Source organism: Balaenoptera acutorostrata, chromosome 2 (assembly GCF_949987535.1).
Source record: "Balaenoptera acutorostrata chromosome 2, mBalAcu1.1, whole genome shotgun sequence".
Taxonomy (NCBI): domain Eukaryota; kingdom Metazoa; phylum Chordata; class Mammalia; order Artiodactyla; family Balaenopteridae; genus Balaenoptera; species Balaenoptera acutorostrata.
The window spans coordinates 141,544,029-141,564,723 of NC_080065.1; the positions used below are offsets into that span (position 1 = coordinate 141,544,029).

The 20,695-nt window shown below is 38.5% G+C and overlaps 1 protein-coding gene across 2 annotated transcripts in view; it reads right to left on the reverse strand.

The window, feature by feature from the left end:
• Positions 1-10,682: 10,682 nt before the first annotated feature.
• Positions 10,683-20,695, reverse strand: part of HAVCR1 (hepatitis A virus cellular receptor 1) — a 44,587-nt gene continuing 34,574 nt past the window's right edge. For both annotated transcript variants that reach the window (XM_057540964.1, XM_057540963.1), the window contains exons 8-9: positions 20,092-20,128; positions 10,683-12,331 (exon numbers count right to left, since the gene is read on the reverse strand). In XM_057540964.1, the coding sequence (XP_057396947.1) occupies positions 12,229-12,331; positions 20,092-20,128 (140 nt within the window). In that variant the 3' untranslated portion in view covers positions 10,683-12,228. The remainder of the gene's footprint in view (positions 12,332-20,091; positions 20,129-20,695) is intronic.

The following is a 20,695-nucleotide window of genomic DNA, read 5'->3' on the forward strand; positions in this document are numbered from 1 at the left end:
AGCAGTCGCATAGAACAGGGCTATCAGCTCGGTGCTTTGTGACCACCTAGAGGGGTGGGATAGGGAGGGTGGGAGGGAGGGAGACGCAAGAGGGAAGAGATATGGGGATATATGTATATGTATAGCTGATTCACTTTGTTATAAAGCAGAAACTAACATACCATTGTAAAGCAATTATACTCCAATAAAGATGTTAAAAAAAACAAAACAAAACTGTCCCTGATGCAAGGATAAAGAAGATGTGGCACATATATACAATGGAATATTACTCAGCCATAAAAAGAAACGAAATTGAGTTATTTGTAGTGAGGTGGATGGACAAAGAGTCTGTCATACAGAGTGAAGTAAGTCAGAAAGAGAAAAAAAAAACTGTATGCTAACACATAAATATGGAATCTAAAAAAAAAAGTTCTGAAGAACCTAGGGGCAGGACAGGAATAAAGACACAGATGTAGAGAATGGACTTGAGGACACGGGGAGGGGGAAGGGTAAGCTGGGATGAAGTGAGAGAGTGGCATGGACATATATACACTACCAAATGTAAAACAGATAGCTAGTGGGAAGCAGCCACATAGCACAGGGAGATCAGCTCGGTGCTTTGTGACCACTTAGAGGGGTGGGATAGGGAGGGTGGGAGGCAGACGCAAGAGGGAGGGGACATGGGGATATATGTATACATATAGCTGATTCATTTTGTTATACTGTAGAAACCAACACAACAGTGTAAAGCAATTATACTCCAATAAAGATGTTAAAAAAAAAACAGAAAAAACCTGTCCCTATTTGTAGATAACATGATTGATTATCTATGTAGAAAATCCCAAGGACTCTTAAAAAAAAAAAAAAACCTCCTAGAACTCCTAGAACTCATAAGTGAGTTCAGCAACAATGCAAAATACAAGATAAATATACAAAAATTGTTTTTATTTCTATACAGTATTTTATTTCTATTTACTAGCAAGGAACACAGAGACACCAAAATTTAAAATATACCATTTAAAATCGCTCAAAAAAGAGAAATAGGTGCAAATCTAACTAATATATATATGTGTGTATATGTATATATATATATGACTTGTATGTTGAAAACTACAAAATGCTGAGGAAAGTGATCAAAGGAGATTTTAATATATTGAGAGACATACCGTGTTAATGAGTTGGACAACATAGTAAAGATGTCAATTCTCCTTCCCCAAATTGCTATACAGGTTTAATGCAATTCTTATCAAAATCTCAGTAATATTTTTGTAACAATGAAGATTATTCTAAAATTTACATGGAAAGGAACTAGAATAGTTGAAAAAATTTTGGAAAAGTAGAATAAAGTGGGAGGAATTAGCCTACCCAATCTCAAGATTAATTTCATACCTACAAGATTAATTACATAGCAAGATTGTGCAGTGTTGACAGAGGGATACAAACACAGACCACTGGGACCAAATAGAGAACTCAGATATCTGATTAGGGGTTAATATCCAAAATATATAAAGAACATATAATAACTCAATAGCAAAAAGAACAAATTTTTAAATGGGCAGAGGATCTGAATAGACATTTTTCCAAAGACATCCAAATGGCCAACAACTACAGCAAAAGAAGATTAACATTACTAATCATCAGGATAATGCAAATCAAAACCACAATGTGATATCACCTCACACCTGTGAGAATGGCTGTTACCAAAAAGATAAGAAATAACAAGTGTTGGAGAGGATGTGGAGAAAAGGAAAACCTCGAGCACTGTTGGTGGGAATATAAATTGGTGTGGCCACTATGGAAAGAAGTATGGAGGTTCCTCAAAAAAATTAAAAATAATAAAACTAACATACGATCTAGCAATTCTACTCTGGAAATTTATTTGAAGAAAAACGAAAACACCAATTTGAAAAGATATATGCACCCCCATGTTCACTGCAGCATTACTTTCAATAGCCAAATATGGAAAAACCTGAGTCCCTCGATGGAGGAATGTATAAGAAAACGTGATATATATCTACATATACCTGTGATATATACTATACATACACACACACAGACATGCACACACACACACACACACACACACACATACTGGAATACTATTCAGCCACAAAAAAGAATGAATCTTGCCATTTGCAACAATACAGATGGACTTTGAAGGCATTATGCTAAGTGAAATATGTCAGAGAATGACAATGTATGATCTCACTTCTATGTGGAATTAAACAACGACAAAAACAACAAGCCAAGCTCACAGATACAGAGAACAGATTGGTGGTTGCCAGAGGTGGAGGATGGGGGACAGGAGAAATGGGTGAAAGTACAAAAGCTACAAACTTCCAGTTATAAAATAATTAAGTCATGGGGATGTAATGTACAGCATGGTGACTATAGTTAATAATACTGTACAGTATATTTGAAAATTGCTAAGAGAGTAGATCCTAAAAGTCCTCATCACAAGAAGAAAATAATTTTCTAACTGTATATGCTGATGCATGTTAACTGGACTTATTGTGCTGATCATTTTGCAATATATACAAATATTGAGTCATTATGTTGCACTCCTGAAATTAATAAAATGTTATATGTCGAGTATACCTCAGTAAAAAAAAATAGAGGACCTAGAAATAGACCCACACAAATATGCTCAGTAGAGTTTTTAACAATGGTGCAAGTGCAATTCAATGGAGGAAAGATAGGCTTTTCAACAAATGGTGCTGGAGCAATTGGATATCCATAGGCAAAAAAATGAACTTCACCCTAACCTCACACCTTATACAAAAATTAATCCTGGGGATGCAGCTGTGGGAATGGAAAGGAGGTGATGGATTACAGAGACAACGAGGGGATATAATCCACAGGCTGGACTAATTGTTTGTAGGGGATGCAATAAGAGCTTTAGGCAGGAGTGAAGCAAGAGGGAAGAATCCAGAATGAACTTGGTTGTTGGACTAGAAACTATTTGGGAGAGTGGGGTTAAAAGATGCTATGTCCAGATCTGGACATAGAAAGCTCCAGCTGCTTATAAGATATCCTGGTGGAAAAGCCCAGTCAACAGTTCACAACTGGGTCTCAAGCTCAGGAAAGACATATGACTGTAATAGAGATTTGGGGGTCGCCAGTAAATAGGGAGAGGATAACAAGAAAAAGGCAAGCAGTGGACTGAGTCCTGGGAACATTAACACTTAGGGAGGTAGAGAAAGAGGATCCAGCCACAGGTAGTAAGAACAAATGCAGAAGGATAGGAAGAAAATCAGGATAAATGGCACCACTTCCTGAGAGCAAAAGGGAAGAGAGAGTTGTAAGAAGCATGGCTTGGTCAGTGGGGTCAAATGCTACAAAGAAGTCAAATATGATAAGGATTGAGAAATAGCCACTGCACTAACATTGAACTTTTGCTTGATGGCTTCAGTGGAGGAGTAGAGCCAGAAGCCAGTTGCATTAATTTAAGGAGTAAATGGGAGGCAGGGAAGTGGACATTTGGGACAGAAAAGTTTGGCTCAGATATAAAGGAAAGAGGAAGGGGAGCAGCTAGAGACTGTGAAAGAATTAAAGGGTCAAGGGAAAGTTGTTAGGGGGCATCGTTTGTTGTGCTCACAGGCAGAGGGGACGATTCCAATAGAAAGCAGAAGGCTGGAGATATAGATGAGACTGGAATGCGCATATATCAAGATATCTTATAAAATTCTCATAGTCATGGCTTTTGTTCAAAGCCTGAACTAGGTGCTTTTCCACTAAGATCAGAAACAAGGTAAGGATATCCCCTCTTCTTTTCAACATCATACTGGACACTCAAGCTAATGCAAAAGGACAAGAAAAGGAAATAAAAGGTATACAGATTCAGAAGAAAAGCAAAACTCTTTGTTCACATATGACATGATAGCCCATATAGAAAATTCCAAAGAAGTGACCAAAAAAATCATGAAACTAATAAGCGATTAAATCAAAATTGCAGGATACAAGGTTAATATCCAAAGTCTATTGTTTTCCCAAATAAAAGCAATGAAAAATTAGAACTTGAAATTAAAAACATAATACCATTTACATTAGCACACATGAAAAAATACTTAGGCTTAAACCTAACAAAATATGTTAAGATCAATATGAGGAAGTCTACAATATTCTGATGAAAGAAATCAAAATTAAATAAATGGAGAGCTAGTCCATGTTCATGGACCAGGAAGCTCAATATTATTAAGATGTCAGTTCCTCCCAACTTCATCTGTAGACTCAATGCAATTTTAATAAAAATCCCAGAAAGTTATTTTATGGATAATAACAAACTGATTCCAAAGTATATATGGAAATGCAAAAGACTCAGAATAAGTCAACACACTACTGAAGAACAAAGTCAGAAGATTGATACTATCCAACTTCAAGATTTATTATAAAGCTACAGTAATCAAGACAGTATGCTACTGGCCAGAGAATAGAAAAATAAATTAATGGGACAGAATAGAGAGCCAAGAACAAGAACCATACAAATAAAGTCAAATTCTCTTTGACAAAGGAGCAAAGATAATTCAATGGAGAAATGATTGTTTTTTCGATAAATGGTGCTGGACTAACTGGATATCTACATCAAAAAAATGAATCTAGACACAGACCTTATAACCTCCACAAAAATTAACTCAAAATGGGTCATACTCCCAAATGTAAAACACCAAACTATAAAACTCCTAGATTATAACATAGGAGAAAATCTAGACGACCTTGGATAGGGCAATGGCTTTTTAGGTACAACACAAAAGACATGACCCATGAAAGAAAGAAATGAGAAGTTGCACTTCATTAAAATGAAAAAATCCTACTCTGTGAAAGACACTGTCAAGAGGATGAGAAGACAAGCCACAGATTGGGAGAAAATACTTGCGAAAAAACATATCTGATAAAGGACTGTTACGTAAAATATACAAAGAACTGTTAATACTCAACAACAAGAAAATGAACAACCTGATTTAAAAAATGGTCAAAAGACCTAAATAGACACCTCACCAAAGAAGATATACAGATGGCAAATAAACATATGAAAACATGCTCAACATCATATGTTATTGGGGAATGCTAATTAAAACGAGACGCCACAACATACCTATTAGAATGGTTATAATCCAACACCAATTGCTGGTAAGGATGTGAAACAACAGGAATGCTCATTCATTGCTGACGGGAATAAAAAATGGTATAGCTATTTTGGAAGACAGTTTAGTAATTTCTTACAAAACTAAACAAACTCTTACCATACAATCCATCAATCATGCTCATGAATGTTTATAGCAGTTTTACTCACAGTTGCCAAAACTTGGAAGCCACCAAAATATCTTTCAATAGGTCAATGAACAAACAAAGTGAGGTACATTTAAACTATAAAATATTATTCCACAATAAAAAGAAATGAGCTATGAAGCCAGAAAAAGAAACAGAGGAACCTTGAATGCATATTGGTAAGTGAAAGAAGTCGATCTGAAAAGCCTACGTATTGTGTAATTCCAGCCACATGAAATCTCGGAAAAGGTAAAACTATGGAGTCAAAGGTCAGTGGTTGTCGCAGGTTTGGGGGGAGGAAGGAATGAATAGGTGGAGCATAGAGCAGTAAATAGGGCAATAAAACTATTCTGCATGATACTGTAATGGTGGATACATGTAATGATACATTTGTGAAAACCTGTAGCATGCACCTCACAAAGTGTGAACCCCAATGTAAACTATGGACTCCAGTTGATAATGATGTGGCAATGCTGGTTCATCAATGGTACCAAATGTACCACGCTTGTGAGAGATGTGGACGGTGGGGGAGGCTGTGTATTGTGAGGAGAGGAAGGCGGCCATATGGGAACTCTCTGTACTTTCCGCTCGATTTTGCTGTGACCCTGACACTGCTCTAAAAAATAAAGTCTATTGAGAAATATGCGAAACATTCATCATCCAAGTGTTTTGTTTAGGCTCCAGCAGGTGCAGGAACCGCCAGACAGAGCATACCGCATGTCAGCAGTTGACAGCACAAAACAGAGAAGGTTACCTTAGAGCACTTCCTCAGAGGCCAAAGGGGACTTTCTTCTTTGCTTATTTTTACAACTGGTGGAAGAAAACATTTAGTTCCTCGGAGGCCCAGGGACAGTCAAACAAGGCAGCTGTGGGCCAGCTTCCTGAGAAGCCTCACAAAAGCATGGCAGCATCCAGAATTCTTGTTCCCAGGGCTGCCATCAACATCATGCCACTGCCAAGGAAGCCAGATGGAGGACAGATCAGCTGGCACCCGGCGTCGTGCCCTTTCCCTACTTCGTCGTTCACCTGCCCCAGCCCACTGTTGATGTGTTCCTGTTTTTGTTGGATATTTTATGCTTTTCCAGAGCACTTGTCACACACAACAAGAAAACATGTTATCACCTTCCCTCTCCAACTCTCTCTAGGTCAGTGGTTCTCAACCTAGGCTACACATTGAAATCATCTGGGGAGGCTGAAAAGGCTAACACTACCTGGGCCCCACCTGCTGAGATTCTAATTTGATTGGTGTGGAAATGGGTTCCCACGTGATTCTAATGTGCAGTCAAGGTTGTAAATTACTAGTCTCAGCGAGTCCGTGGGGTTCACACAGACTCCTACACTCCACCCAGTCATAGGAAGGGGGTTGTTTCTGGTTTCAGAGACACTCTTCCATGCCCCATCCCATCCCCAGCACACACAAGAAGGCTCTAGGAAACATTCTTTCAGTCGATGTATTCACTAATCGTCATGGATATGTATTGAGCACCTACTATGTGTAAGCTAGATGCTGGGAAACTACATACACTTCCCTCAAAGAGCTCAGTATAAAATCATCATCAACCCAAAGACCACTTATACAAAGGACTAAGTTCTAGGGTCACTATTTAGGGTGACAGTTCGTAGAGATTCAATTTGACAAGTCTCTGCCCTGGCTCAGGGCTCCGTCAGCCAGGAGGAGGAGGCCTCTTTGTAATTCACCCAAGGTACCACACATGCTAGTTGGGGTGCTGGCCTCAGGCAGAAGGACCTGATCCAGGCACTAGCACCATGCCTGGCGCATGGGAGGTACTCTGTATTATTCATTGAGCGACTACAATGGGCTGCACAGAAGTGTTCATAAGAGGGATTAATTCTGTCTACAGGGATGAGGTTGAGAAAGTATGAAGAGGTAACAGTTGAGCTGAACCTTGAGGAACGTAATGCCTGGTGGGGAGACAGGAGACAAGCATCCCCCCAAGATGGGTTGACCTACGGAGTGGAGAGTGGGTATCTGAGGCATTTATATGTGCTGGAACACCGCATGGAGGGGCTGCATGAAGCAAGCAGACAAAGGAGAAGTTGTGAAGGGCTTATGATAGAGTAGGGACTTGTACCCTCTGGGGAACAGTGGGAGGATTTTCATCTCACATGTAGCACAATCAGACCTTGGTTTCTTCGATTACACTGGTAGCCATGTGGAAAAAAAACGCAGGGGACGTTGGGGCCACCAAAGACTCCAACTCAGAGTTGCAAAGGCCCTTAGGGGTCTTGAGAATTCCCAAGGGAAATTTAAAGTTAGATCCCCAGGAATTCTCAGGATTCGACCCTTCCTCCCTCAGCCCCCATACACCCTGCTCACATTCTACACCAAGGCTACTAAAGGCTCCATCTGGGTTTTTGTTGGCTATTAGTACCTTTGCAGTGGGTGCAGCAATGGCTTTGTCTATACTTCTTCAGATGATCTGATGTGATCAAGAGTCAAAGAAGAAACAAAGTCTTGAGAGGATTTGTATCCTGAGACTTCCCCCATCAAAGCTGTCCACAACCAACTGACAGAAGACCTTGATCAGAGGGAGAACAAATGATAAATTTTTACAGGTATTCCATTCCTCCTAGAGAGCGCTATGAACCTAGAAGAAACACTTCTGCAAAACCAGAGAGAAAATATGCTAACCTACATTTCTTAGGGTGTTCCTATATTTTAGGGACTCAAGAGTGAGCAATTTCTTTTACCCTCAAAAGCCCATCGGATACCCACACAGTCTAAATATAAAGTTGTCATGTTCACTTCACGAAATTTACCGCTCAGATAAGTAGAAATGGAGGATTATTGCATGCTCTTCTTTCTACATATTCTTTCATGAATTCTGAATGTTTTTGTTGAAATGTAAAATAATTTGTAGTAGCTTATCTTCTGTAATTTAAACAAACAAAAACTAAACTCCTAGGGCTCACCTCTCTTACTGAATCAGAATCTCTAGGAGCAGAGCCCAGGAATCTGTATTCTAAGGAGCTCCCAGTTGATCTAACTCATTGCCTCCCTGACTTCAGGCATCTACATAACCTTTGCCATATTCACAGTGCCCTTTTGCTATTGTTCACTCAAGTTGTTTTAGGTCAACTTTAAAATTGTAGTCATCCTAAATAATATCCATTAAATCACGGTTTTGATGCATCGTGTTCTAAAAATGTACATTAAAACACCTATTTAAAAAATCCACTGTGGACTAGCTGAAGGCAGCCCCTGCTCCACCCCACTAATTCAAAGCTGTAAGTTTAGAACGAGTGGGTTCAGCTGCGTCCGGGCCCATGTGATTCAAACTTTGGAGTCTCTTCTTCCAGGACCCCTCTTCCTAGGCATGGGTGCCCTCACACAGCCCTGTGGAAAGCACCTCACTGCCAGGACGCACCCCTGTCCTTCCCCCAGGTACCCTCTCCTGTCACCCCAACCAAACTGGCTTTTTATATACGAACTTCGAAAAGTATCACTACAGCACGTTAATAAATGTTAAAATAAAATCTGCAGGTTTAGCCCCTAGTAGCAAAAGTGCTTTGTTTTCCAAGAATGGGATTTTTCTCAAACGGATATGTTCATACAGCCCTTTGCATCAGCACCTAAAAACGGCACCTGTTTCTCCAGCTTAATTTCTTTTCAATCTTCCTCACTCACTCTGCCTCAGCCATACTGGCTTTTTTAGTCCTTGGAACACACCTTACTTTCTCCCTCTTAACATACAAGCTTATTCCTACCTCAGGGCCTCTGCATTTGCTGGATTTCTTCACGTCACTGCCACCTACACATACTTTCGGTTTCAGCTCAAACGTCACTGCTTTCCCAGAGGCAGCTCCTGACCAACTCAGCAAAAGCTACACCAATTCCCCACACGCGCTCCCCTCCAGGCATCCTCTATCACAGCAGTTTCCAACCAAGGGTGATATTGCCTCTCAGGAGACATTGGTAATGTCTACAGACATTTGCAGTTGTCACTACCTGGGGGGGCACAAGTGTCCTCTAGTGGGTACAGGCCAGGGATGCTGATAAACAATCCTATAATGCACAGCACAGCCCCCTACCACAAAGGGTTTTCTGGCCCCAAATGCCATGTTTGAGAAGTTCAGCTCTACCGGTGTATATCTTTTTTTCCTTATCATTATCAGCACCAGAATTGATGGTGTGGGGTTTTCTTTCCTACTGAATTGGAGCTCCTTGGGAACTGGAGTTCAGCGTTGTTCTCTGTTCCACCCCCGGCACCTAGAGGAGTGTCAGGCACACCTGACTCTCAAATCTTGCCCCATTTGCCCTTGTCCTGAGAGTCCACAGCAAGTTGAAGATGGCTGGCCTTGACTAAATGATGAGAATAAGAAAGCAAGTCAGTTTCCAAAATGAAAACAAAAATGTGTTTTATTAATGAGTGTACGTACAAATGAAACTCGTGATGAGGAGTCCCTCACACTTTCATGTACTCACAAAATTATCTTCAAAGCCATCAGTGAAAGATTGGTTCCTCTACTTTTAAAGATGTGCAAAATTTCCTAAGTGCAAATATATAGTTTTAATTATACCAGTGTCTTAAAGCCCCAAGATCGATTGTAGAAAATGAAATCAAAACAAAGGTAAATTCGTTATATAAAATTGGTACTTTTACAGAAAAGAATTTAATATTAACTAAGTACCTCGCCTTCCTTCCCTCTAATCCATTCTCCCTCTCAGTTATTGACAAATTTTTGTACAGTATAAAACGATAGCCAAAGTACCCAATATCAACTTTTCAAAAACAGAAACATTATTCAGAAAAATAATAAAAGGTACCATATAGCAAGGGGCTTATGAACGCAGCACCGTTGAAAATATTTACTGAGCACTGATGCTAGATCTCCTATCACTACCAACTCCACACACACACAAAAGAAAACTTTGCACTTCTGTAGTGTTTTTCACTTTTATTTTTCTCACAAAGAATATGTCATTGGAATTACCACTATACACCAATGTATGTTTGGAAATAATTCTAATAGGTGTGAAAAAAATTTAGCACAACATTGTAAATCATCTCTACTTCATTAAAACATATATTAAAAATTTAGGCATAAAGAATGATTTATCCTAATGTCATCCAATGTTACTGGTAAGAGTTAGGATTAGAACTCAGGTCCTATCTCTAACTCTGTGTACCATCTGCTTTCTCCCAGGCTCCACATCTTGTTTCACAGAATGCTCCTGGGTATGCCAGTAGTCATGGTGCTCAGGGGTTTTAAACAAATTTTGGAAATGCTGGATTAAATAAAGTTGATCAAATTCCCACAACTTGTAATGTGCCATCACAAAACTCCAGGAAGGATATGGAGAATAGAGCACGCATCAAAAATTCAAAGCCCCACAAGCCACAAAGCAGGTTACAAACATGAGCCTGCAGGCAAGGCAAGGGCTGGTGGGGGGGGGGGGGGGGGCTGAGGGATGTGGTGCCATCTAGTGGGGCCCTGGCTGCAGAGGGATGCAGTCCGATGCTGTTAGCTCTTTCCGGAGAAGTTATACATCTTGACATTAATTTGAAATCTCTATGGTTATGCATGTTGTCTTGATTTAAAAAAAAAAAATCCCTGTAGTTGGAACATAATTTTTTAAACTAGACCAGACTGGTCCCACTTGCAAAAACTAGTATACAATGTTTAGCAATCTTCTTTGCCCGTATAACCTTTATTCAGAGGTCCTGTTATTTTCCCAGAACTCCGCAGAAGTGTCAAAAACGTTGCCTTCAAAAACAAGCATCCAGCCCTCATGGACCACTTCGGTGTGAGTAGCTCTGAACACCTCCCAAATAACTCAAGCATGAGTTGTTTCAGGGTTTACTCAAATTGAAATTAATTTCCAGTCTTGTTAACTGTTCATGTAGAAATGCTCCTAGTGACTAAAAATATCCTTACCGTTAGCCTTTGTCTAACTCTTCTGGAAAAACCAAAAATTTAATTGGGCTGTGAAAAAGATATAACACAGGAATTGATTCAATATGAAAAAGACCCTTTATCCTTCCAAAACAATTTAAAAAATCAAAGTGGTTTGAGGACAATTTAGCATTTCGGTTGAAACTGGTAACACTCTCAAACAACACTATTATATTTGCAAACTAGCTTTTCTAAGGCAGAAAGCCTCTTTTACTACTCCCTTCCCCTCTTTTTTCCTTTTACTTCCGCCCTGCCTCATTCTAAAAATTACATCAGAGAGTCTGCCAGTTGTCTACATAAGTGCCTAGAACTGTGGCACCGATGTAGCAGAAACAGCATAAACCATATGGCAATTGATTTTCTTCCCCCTGGTGTCTCCATGGTCCACTCACTACGCTAGCTTCTTCTAACTGCTAAAATACCCATCCTGGTCCCAGGGAAAGCACTTCTATTTCCAGAGCTCTGAGAAACCAGATCTACCTATAATGGCAAAGTCACACTCACTTCTATTTTCCCATTGCGTAAATAAAAACCTGTACACTCCCATGATTTGAAACCCTTGGGGGCCCTAAGGAATATAACATTTGAAGTTGCTTGATTAAAAAAAAATACAATCATGAAACGCTTCCAAGTTAAGTCCTTTAAGTCCCAAATTGGATTTGCTGATTTTAAGTGGTATTCAGCTCTTCTTGACAGCTTTGGTAACTGAGGTAGTAGTGTTTATTCAGTCTCCCCAAGGAGAATTCTTGATAGAAAACAGGATTCATAGGGTCTAAAGAGAATGTACAATTCTAAGGAATAAATTTCATGTTTTGGAGAGAGCTCTGCAATGACCAGAAAGATTGAGCCAGTTTTAGTATAAAAAATTAGGACAATGTTACAGAGGTTGACTGTACACAGATGAGCTAGACTCACTCTACCCAATGTCACTGACTGGTTGGAATGCCATGGGAAACTGACCGAAAAATTGTCCTGCTTCATGAAAGGACTCTGGCACAGTGATATCTGGTCACTGTCTTCCACAGTCAAGGGCATAACGCCTTAGAAGGCCACTGGATCCATGACTTAATGAAGGTCATCAATAATGTAGATATTGTCTTCTGCTCGGACAGGCTTCAGAGCTGCATTTTTCAAAGCTCCAATGTGAGAGTCCCTCAGTGGAATCACACTACAGAAAGAATAACATGAGTAAGAGAAAAACAGACCACTTCTCAAGTATGAGCAGTGCATTTGTTTATGTTCAAGCAAGATTGGGTATTTGCATTTCCCAGAACCCCATTCACACAGCCTATGAAATAAATAGAAGCTTTCAGAGTTGTGAATATGAAGTTTCAGGAAAGTCTGTTTAATAAGCAGGTAGAAAACCTCAGCAGTAGTTTCAAAAACCTCAGACTGGTCTCCTTCTAGAGTCTCATGTAATAGAATACAAAAATTGAAAATCTAGGGACTTCCCTGATGGTCCAGTGGTAAAGAATCTGCCTTCCAATGCAGGGGACACAGGTTTGATCCCTGGTCAGGGAACTAGGATTGCACATGCCGTGGGGCAACTAAGCCCATGTGCCAGAACTACTGAGCTTGCAGGCCTCAGTGAGAGAGCCCTCATGCTGCAAACTACAAAGCCCACACACTCTGGAGCCCACGTGCCACAACTAGAGAGAGAAAACCTGTACACCACGACTAGAGAGAAGCCCATACACTGCAACCAAAGATCCCACATGCCTCAAAGAAGATCCCATGTGCCACAACTAAGACCTGATGCAGCCAAATAAATAAATAAATATTTTTTAAAAAAACAAAGAAAAATAAAAAATAAAAAAATAAAAAAACAAAGAAAGAAAATCTAAGAAGATAAATATCAGATATCAAATTGAAGTACTAAACCAGGATACATATTCTCAAAGATGGCTAGGAAATGGTTTGGCTGGTGTTTTTCCAACTGTGGACTGTGACCCATTAGAGAGGGTTATTAAATCTATTTAGTGGTCTATATCCTGTTTTTAAGATAAATATATATAAGTATACAAAATATCAGAGCATACTGGTATAGTAAAATAGTATTGTTTCATCTAAGTGTATACTAGATCATGGAGTCAAAAATCTTACCATGCCTTAATGGTTAAAATTAGAAAGCCATGGGTTAAATGACTTTTATAACACATATGCTCACACATCAAGTGTATGAATAGGTCATTTGTGGAGTTTTGATATTGCTACTCTTTTATAATTTGTAGTGTATATAGTTACTACTTTTTATTAGCTAAGCCTGCCCAGAAATGATATGAAATGTACTGCATCTTCATTCAGCTCTGATCTTTAAATGGATTAGTCACACATGTGTGGAAACCATTTAGGTGTCAGTAGCTCAAAATGAGTCAATGTGATATAGGTGCCCCAAAAATAACTTCAGGGGAAATGCTCATTTTTGTTTTTGTTTTGTTTTGCTTTTCCATATTATACAGTATTTCCTACAATAAATACTTTCTTTTCTAATTAGGTGACAAAAAGTGAAACTTGAAAAGAAAGTTAACAGCAAAAGGACAAAAATAAACTAAAAGGATGCTATCTTTCATGCTTTTCTGCCTGTAGGGAGTATTTTTTTTCTTCCATTCTTGGAAGCAGATAGTCAAAATTTTCTATAAGTATGGGATTTGGACTCTAAGATACATAAGAATGAGTCTTTTACCTGCTGTGGGGTGTGACCTTGGATGTCACTTAACATCTCTCAACCTGTTCTCCAATCTGTAGACTAAGAATAATAACAGTGCCTGTGAAGGGTTTACAGGTTCACTGCTGTGAAGGGCATGACTGCAATAATAAAAGCCAATGTTTATGGAACACTTGCAATATGTTTGGCATAGTTCAAGGCATGTTCTGTGGCTTGGCTCATATGATTAACTCAGACATAGGAAAGACTATGTAATAACATCCAATGAAAGAGAACTAGGAATAACAGCTGGCAGCTTAAGAGAGATGGATTTGGAATCAAAGAAAGACCTGCTTAAAGCCCAAGCTGGACAATCACAGAAAGATAGACAAAATGAAAAGGCAGAGGACTATGTCCCAGATGAAGGAACAAAATAAAACCCTGGAAAAACAACTAAATGAAGTGGAGATAGGCAACCTTCCAGAAAAACAATTCACAATAATGATAGTGAAGATGATCCAGGACCTCAGAAAAAGAATGGAGGCAAAGGTCAAGAAGATGCAAGAAATGTTTAACAAAGGCCTAGAAGAATTAAAGAACAAACAAACAGAGATGAACAATACAATTGAAATGAAAAATACACTAGAAAGAATCAATAGCAGAATAACTGATGCAGAAGAACGGATAAGTGACCTGGAAGACAGAATGGTGGAAATCACTGCAGCGGAACAGAATAAAGAAAAAAGAATGAAAAGAAATAAAGATAGCCTAAGAGACCTCTGGGAAAACATAAAATGCACCATTTGCATTATAGGGGTTCCAGAAGGAGAAGGGAGAGAGAAAGGACCCAAGAAAATATTTGAAGAGATTATAGTCGAAAACTTCCCTAACATGGGAAAGGAAGTAGCCACCCAAGTCCAGGAAGCGCAGAGAGTCGCAGAAAGGATAAACCCAAGGAGAAACATGCCGAGACACATAGTAATCAAACTGACAAAAATTAAAGACAAAGAAAAATTATTAAAAGCCACAAGGGAAAAACGGCAAATAACATACAAGGGAACTCCCATGAGGTTAACAGCTGATTTCTCAACAGAAACACTGCAAGCCAGAAGGGAGTGGCATGATATATTTAAAGTGATAAAAGGAAAGACCTACAACCAAGAATACTCTACCTGGCAAGGATCTCATTCAGATTAGATGGAGAAATCAAAAGCTTTACAGACAAGCAAAAGCTAAGAGAATTCAGCACCACCAAACCAGCTCTACAACAAATGCTAAAGGAACTTCTCTAATTGGGAAACACAAGAGAATGAAAGGACCTACAAAAACAAACCCAAAACAATTAAGAAAATGGTCACAGGAACATACATATCGATAATCATCTTAAATGTGAATAGATTAAATGCTCCAACCAAAAGACACAGGCTCGCTGAATGGATACAAAAACAAGACCCGTATATATGTTGTCTACAAGAGACCCACTTCAGACCTAGGGACACATACAGACTGAAAGTGAGGGGATAGAAAAAGATATTCCATGCAAATGGAAATCAAAAGAAAGCTGGAGTAGCAATACTCATATCAGATAAAATAGACTTTAAAATAAAGAATGTTACAAGAGACAAGGAAGGACACTACCTAATGATCAAGGGATCAATCCAAGAAGAAGATATAACAATTATAAATACATATGCACCCAACATTGGAGCACCTCAATATATAAGGCAAATGCTAACAGCTATAAAAAAAGGAAATTGTCAGGAACACAATAATAGTGGGGGACTTTAACACCTCACTTACACCAATGGACAGAGCATCCAGAAAGAAAATTAATAAGGTAACACAAGCTTTAAATGACACAACAGACCAGATAGATTTAATTGATATTTATAGGACATTCCATCCAAAAACACCATATTACACTTTCTCCTCAAGTGCACACGGAACATTCTCTAGTATAGATCACATCTTGGGTCACAAATCAAGCCTTGGTAAATTTAAAGAAATTGAAATTGTATCAAGCATCTTTTCCAACCACAACACTATGAGATTACAAATAAATTACAGGAAACAAAAATGTAAAAAACACAAACACATGGAGGCTAAACAATATGCTACTAAATAACCAAGAGATCACTGAAGAAATCAAAGAGGAAATCAAAAAATACCTAGAGACAAATGACAACAAAAACATGATGACTCAAAATCTATGGGATGCAGCAAAAGCAGTTCTAAGAGGGAAGTTTATAGCAATACAACCCTACCTCAAGAAACAAGAAAAATCTCAAATAAAAAATCTAAACTTATGCCTAAAGGAACTAGAAAAAGAAGAACAAACAAAACCCAAAGTTAGTAGAAGGAAAGAAATCATAAACATTAGAGCCAAAATAAATGAAATAGAAACAAAGGAAACAATACCAAAGATCAATAAAACTAAAAGCTGGTTCTTTGAGAAGATAAACAAACCTTTAGACAAACTCATCAAGAAAAAGAGGGAAAGGACTGAAATCAATAAAATTAGAAATGAAAAAGGAGAAGTTACAACAGACACCGCAGAAATACAAAGCATCATAAGAAACTACTACAACAAACTCTATACCAATAAAATGGATAACCTGGAAGAAATGGACAAATTCTTAGAAAGGTATAACCTTCCAAGACTGAACCAGGAAGAAATAGAAAATATGAACAGACCAATCACAAGCACTGGAATTGAAACTGTGATTAAAAATCTTCCAACAAACAGAAGTCCAGGACCACATGGCTTCACAGATGAATTCCATCAAACATTTAGAGAAGAGCTAACACCCATCCTTCTCAAACTCTTCCAAAAAATTGCAGAGGAAGGAACACTCCCAAACTCATTCTACGAGGCCACCAACACCCTGATACCAAAACCAGACAAAGATGTCACAAAGAAAGAAAATTACAGACCAATATCACTGATGAATATAGATGCAAAAATCCTCAATAAAATACTAGCAAACAGAATCCAACAGCACATTAAAAGGATCATACACCATGATCATGTGGGATTTATCCTAGGGATGCAAGGATTCTTCAATATATGCAAATCAATCAATGTGATACACCATATGAACAAATTGAAGAATAAAACCCATGTGATCATCTCAATAGACACAGAAAAAGCTTTTGACAAAATTCAATACCCGTTTATGATAAAAACTCTCTAGAAAGTGGGCATAGAGGGAAGGTACCTCAACATAATAAAGGCCATATACCACAAACCCACAGCAACATAATTCTCAATGGTGAAAAACTGAAAGCATTTCCTCTAAGATCAGGAATAAGACAAGGATGTCCAGTCTTGCCACTATTATTCAACATAGTTTTGGCAGTCCTAGCCATGGCAATCAGAGAAGAAAAAGAAATAAGAGGAATACGAATTGGAAAAGAAGAAGTAAAACTGTCACTGTTTGCAGATGACATGATACTATACATAGAAAATCCTAAAGATGCTATGCAATCCATATCAAATTACCAACGGCATTTTTTAAAGAACCAGAAAACCACTAGAGCTAATCAATGAATTTGGTAAAGCTGCAGGATACAAAATTAATGCACAGAAATCTCTTGCATTCCTATACACTAACAATGAAAGATCAGAAAGAGAAATTAAGGAAACAATCCCATTCACCATTGCAACAAAAAGAATAAAATACCTAGGAATAAACCTGTGTAAGGAGGTAAAAGACCTGTACTCAGAAAACTATAAGACACTGATGAAAGAAATCAAAGATGACACAAACAGATGGAGAGATATACCATGTTCTTGGATTGGAAGAATCAATATTGTGAAAATGACTATACTACCCAAAGCAATCTACAGATTCCATGCAATCCTTATCAAATTACCAATGGTATTTTGTACAGAACTAGAACAAAAAATCCTAAAATTTGTATGGAGACACAAAAGACCCCAAATAGCCAAAGCAACCTTGAGAAAAAAAACAAAAACAAAAACAGATCTGGAATCAGACTCCCTGACTTCAGACTACTACAAAGCTGCAGTAATCAAGACAATATGGTACTGGCACAAAAACATAAATTTAGATCAATGGAACAGGATAGAAAGCCCAGAGATAATAAACCCATGTACCTATGGTCAACTAATCTATGACAAAGGAGACAAGGATATACAATGGAGAAAAGACTGTCTCTTCAATAAGTGGTGCTGGGAAAACTGGACAGCTACATGTAAAAGAATGAAATTAGAACATCCCTAACACCATACACAAAAATAAACTCAAAATGGATTAGAGATCTAAATGTAAGACTGGACACTGTAAAACTCTTAGAGGAAAACATAGGAAGAACATTCTTTGACATAAATCACAGCAAGATCTTTTCTCACCCATGTCTTAGGGTAATGGAAATAAAAACAAAAATAAACAAATGAGACCTAATGAAACTTAAAAGCTTTTGCACAGCAAAGGAAAGTATAAACAATACAAAAAGACAACCCTCAGAATGGGAGAAAATATTTGCAAACGAATCAATGGACTAAGAATTAATCTCCAAAATATATAAATAGCTCATGCACCTCAATATCAAAAAAACAAACAACCCAATCCAAAAATGGGCAGAAGACCTAAATAGACATTTCTCCAAAGAAGACATACAGATGGCCAAGAGGCACATGAAAAGCTGCTCAACATCACTAATTATTAGAGAAATGCAAATCAAAACTACAATGGGGTATCACCTCACACCAGTTAGAACAGCCATCATCAGAAAATCTACAAACAATAAATGCTGGAGAGGGTGTGGAGAAAAGGGAACCCTCTTGCACTGTTGGTGGGAATGTAAATTGATACAGCCACTATGGAGAACAGTATGGAGGTTCCTTAAAAAATTAAAAATAGAATTACCATATGACCCAGCAATCCATCTACTGGGCATATATCCAGAGAAAACCATCATTCAAAAAGACACATGCACCCCAATATTCATTGCAGCACTATTTACAAAGCCAGGTCATGGAAGCAACCTAAATGCCCCATCGACAGACGAATGGATAAAGAAGATGTGGTATATATATAGAATGGAATATTACTCAGCCATAAAAAGGAACGAAATTGGGTCATTTGTAGAGACATGGATGGACCTAGAGACTGTCATACAGAGTGAAGTAAGTCAGAAAGAGAAAAACAAATATCGTATATTAATGCATATATGTGGAATCTAGAAAAATGGAATAGATGAACCAGTTTGCAAGGCAGAAATAGAGACACAGATGTAGAGAACAAACATATGCACACCAAGCGGGGAAAGCAGGGGCGGGAGGTATGAATTGGGAGATTGGGATTAACATATATTCACCAATATGTATAAAATAGATAACTAATAAGAACCTGCTGTATAGCACAGGGAACTCTACTTCGCTGTACAGTAGAAACTAACACAACATTGCAAAACAACTATACCTCAAAAAAAAAAAAAAAAGGCCTAAGCTGGACCAAATGAAGTAGGCTATTTGGATGTGGAAGTAGGCAGGGGTTTCCTACCATTACAGACAGGTGTTTGGGGAAATGACTACATGAATGCTTATAAAGAGGTTTTCACTTTTCACTGGGCAGTGGGGTAGATTTGCAAAAAATTCAAATGCTATGAGGCCCAACAACTAATGTAAAGGAACAGAGCAGGCTGGGCATGTAACAGTGGGGATGGTGGGAAGGGTGGGGAGCTGGAAGCACGTGTCTTAGCCTGTGCCTTTGTATGTCTTCAGCCTGGAGTCATCCTCCTCCAGATCATTGCAGAACTGCCTTCTGCTCCTTTGGGGCTCACTCACATAGCCTATTGCCCTGCTCTGCATTCCCCACGGCATTTCTCTCCAAGTCCTAAAAGTACCCTGCTTATTCATTTATACGTTTCTGTCTGTTTTGTCCATCTCTTTGGAATTTAGTAGGCATTCAATAAACACTCAATAAACAAAGCACTGAATGAAATCAAATAACAAACCAAACAACCCATTCAAATATCCCATCAAACAAAATCTGCCATTTAGTTCTCTTGCTCTAAGCGGTCAGGTTTGAGGTACTGTTTCTGGAGCAGTTCTGGCGCAATTCCAGGGAAATAAAGAGACGCTAAAAATATCACTGGAAGGTTGGACAGCAATGGAGTTGCCCTATATACTAGATTTTTCAGGATCCAGAGTATAAAATGGAGAGTTCAGAAGGAAAAGAGAGAGAGAGAGAAATTATCCTTATTTTTACCAGAGTAAGAATATCAAAAGGCGTTGACACAAACTCTTTCAACCTTACCGTAGTAGCTCCACCTTGTTACCCAGGCAAAAATATCCTAAATTGGGGAAGAAGTGAGAGAAAATTAAACATGTAAGACAAAGAGTTCATGAGATTTTTTTTCCAAACAAGTATATTATTACTGTTATTACTTTGATATGAACAAAATCTGTACAGACCTCAAAGCTGAAAAAATTAATTTACAAGAAAATATTTTTAAAAAGAAGGGGAAAAAAACCAATCTGGACCCTCGCCTGATAACTGCAGGTAACTTTTTTTGAATCTGTAGGAGCCAAACAAGCCCCTTAGTGTAAAGTATCTCATGTTTACTAATAGTTTAGGGTAGTCACCCACATGTCCCAACTTACTTTAATGCAATTATATTTCACTGTAAAAAAAATGGGGGATTGTGTTTGTTCCATAGGTGACAGGTTTTATACACACGCACAACTGGTGGAAGGAGACCAGGAGGCCCTGGATGGCTGCCTTGTGAACCCCTTTGTTCTACTCTTAGCCCTGAAATCAGGTATCCCTCTCAATGTCCCATTTGTTTCTTCTGTTAAGTGGGTGTTGTAACACCCTCAAGAATTTCACCCCCTATAGGGACAAAACTTGGTTCTTGAGG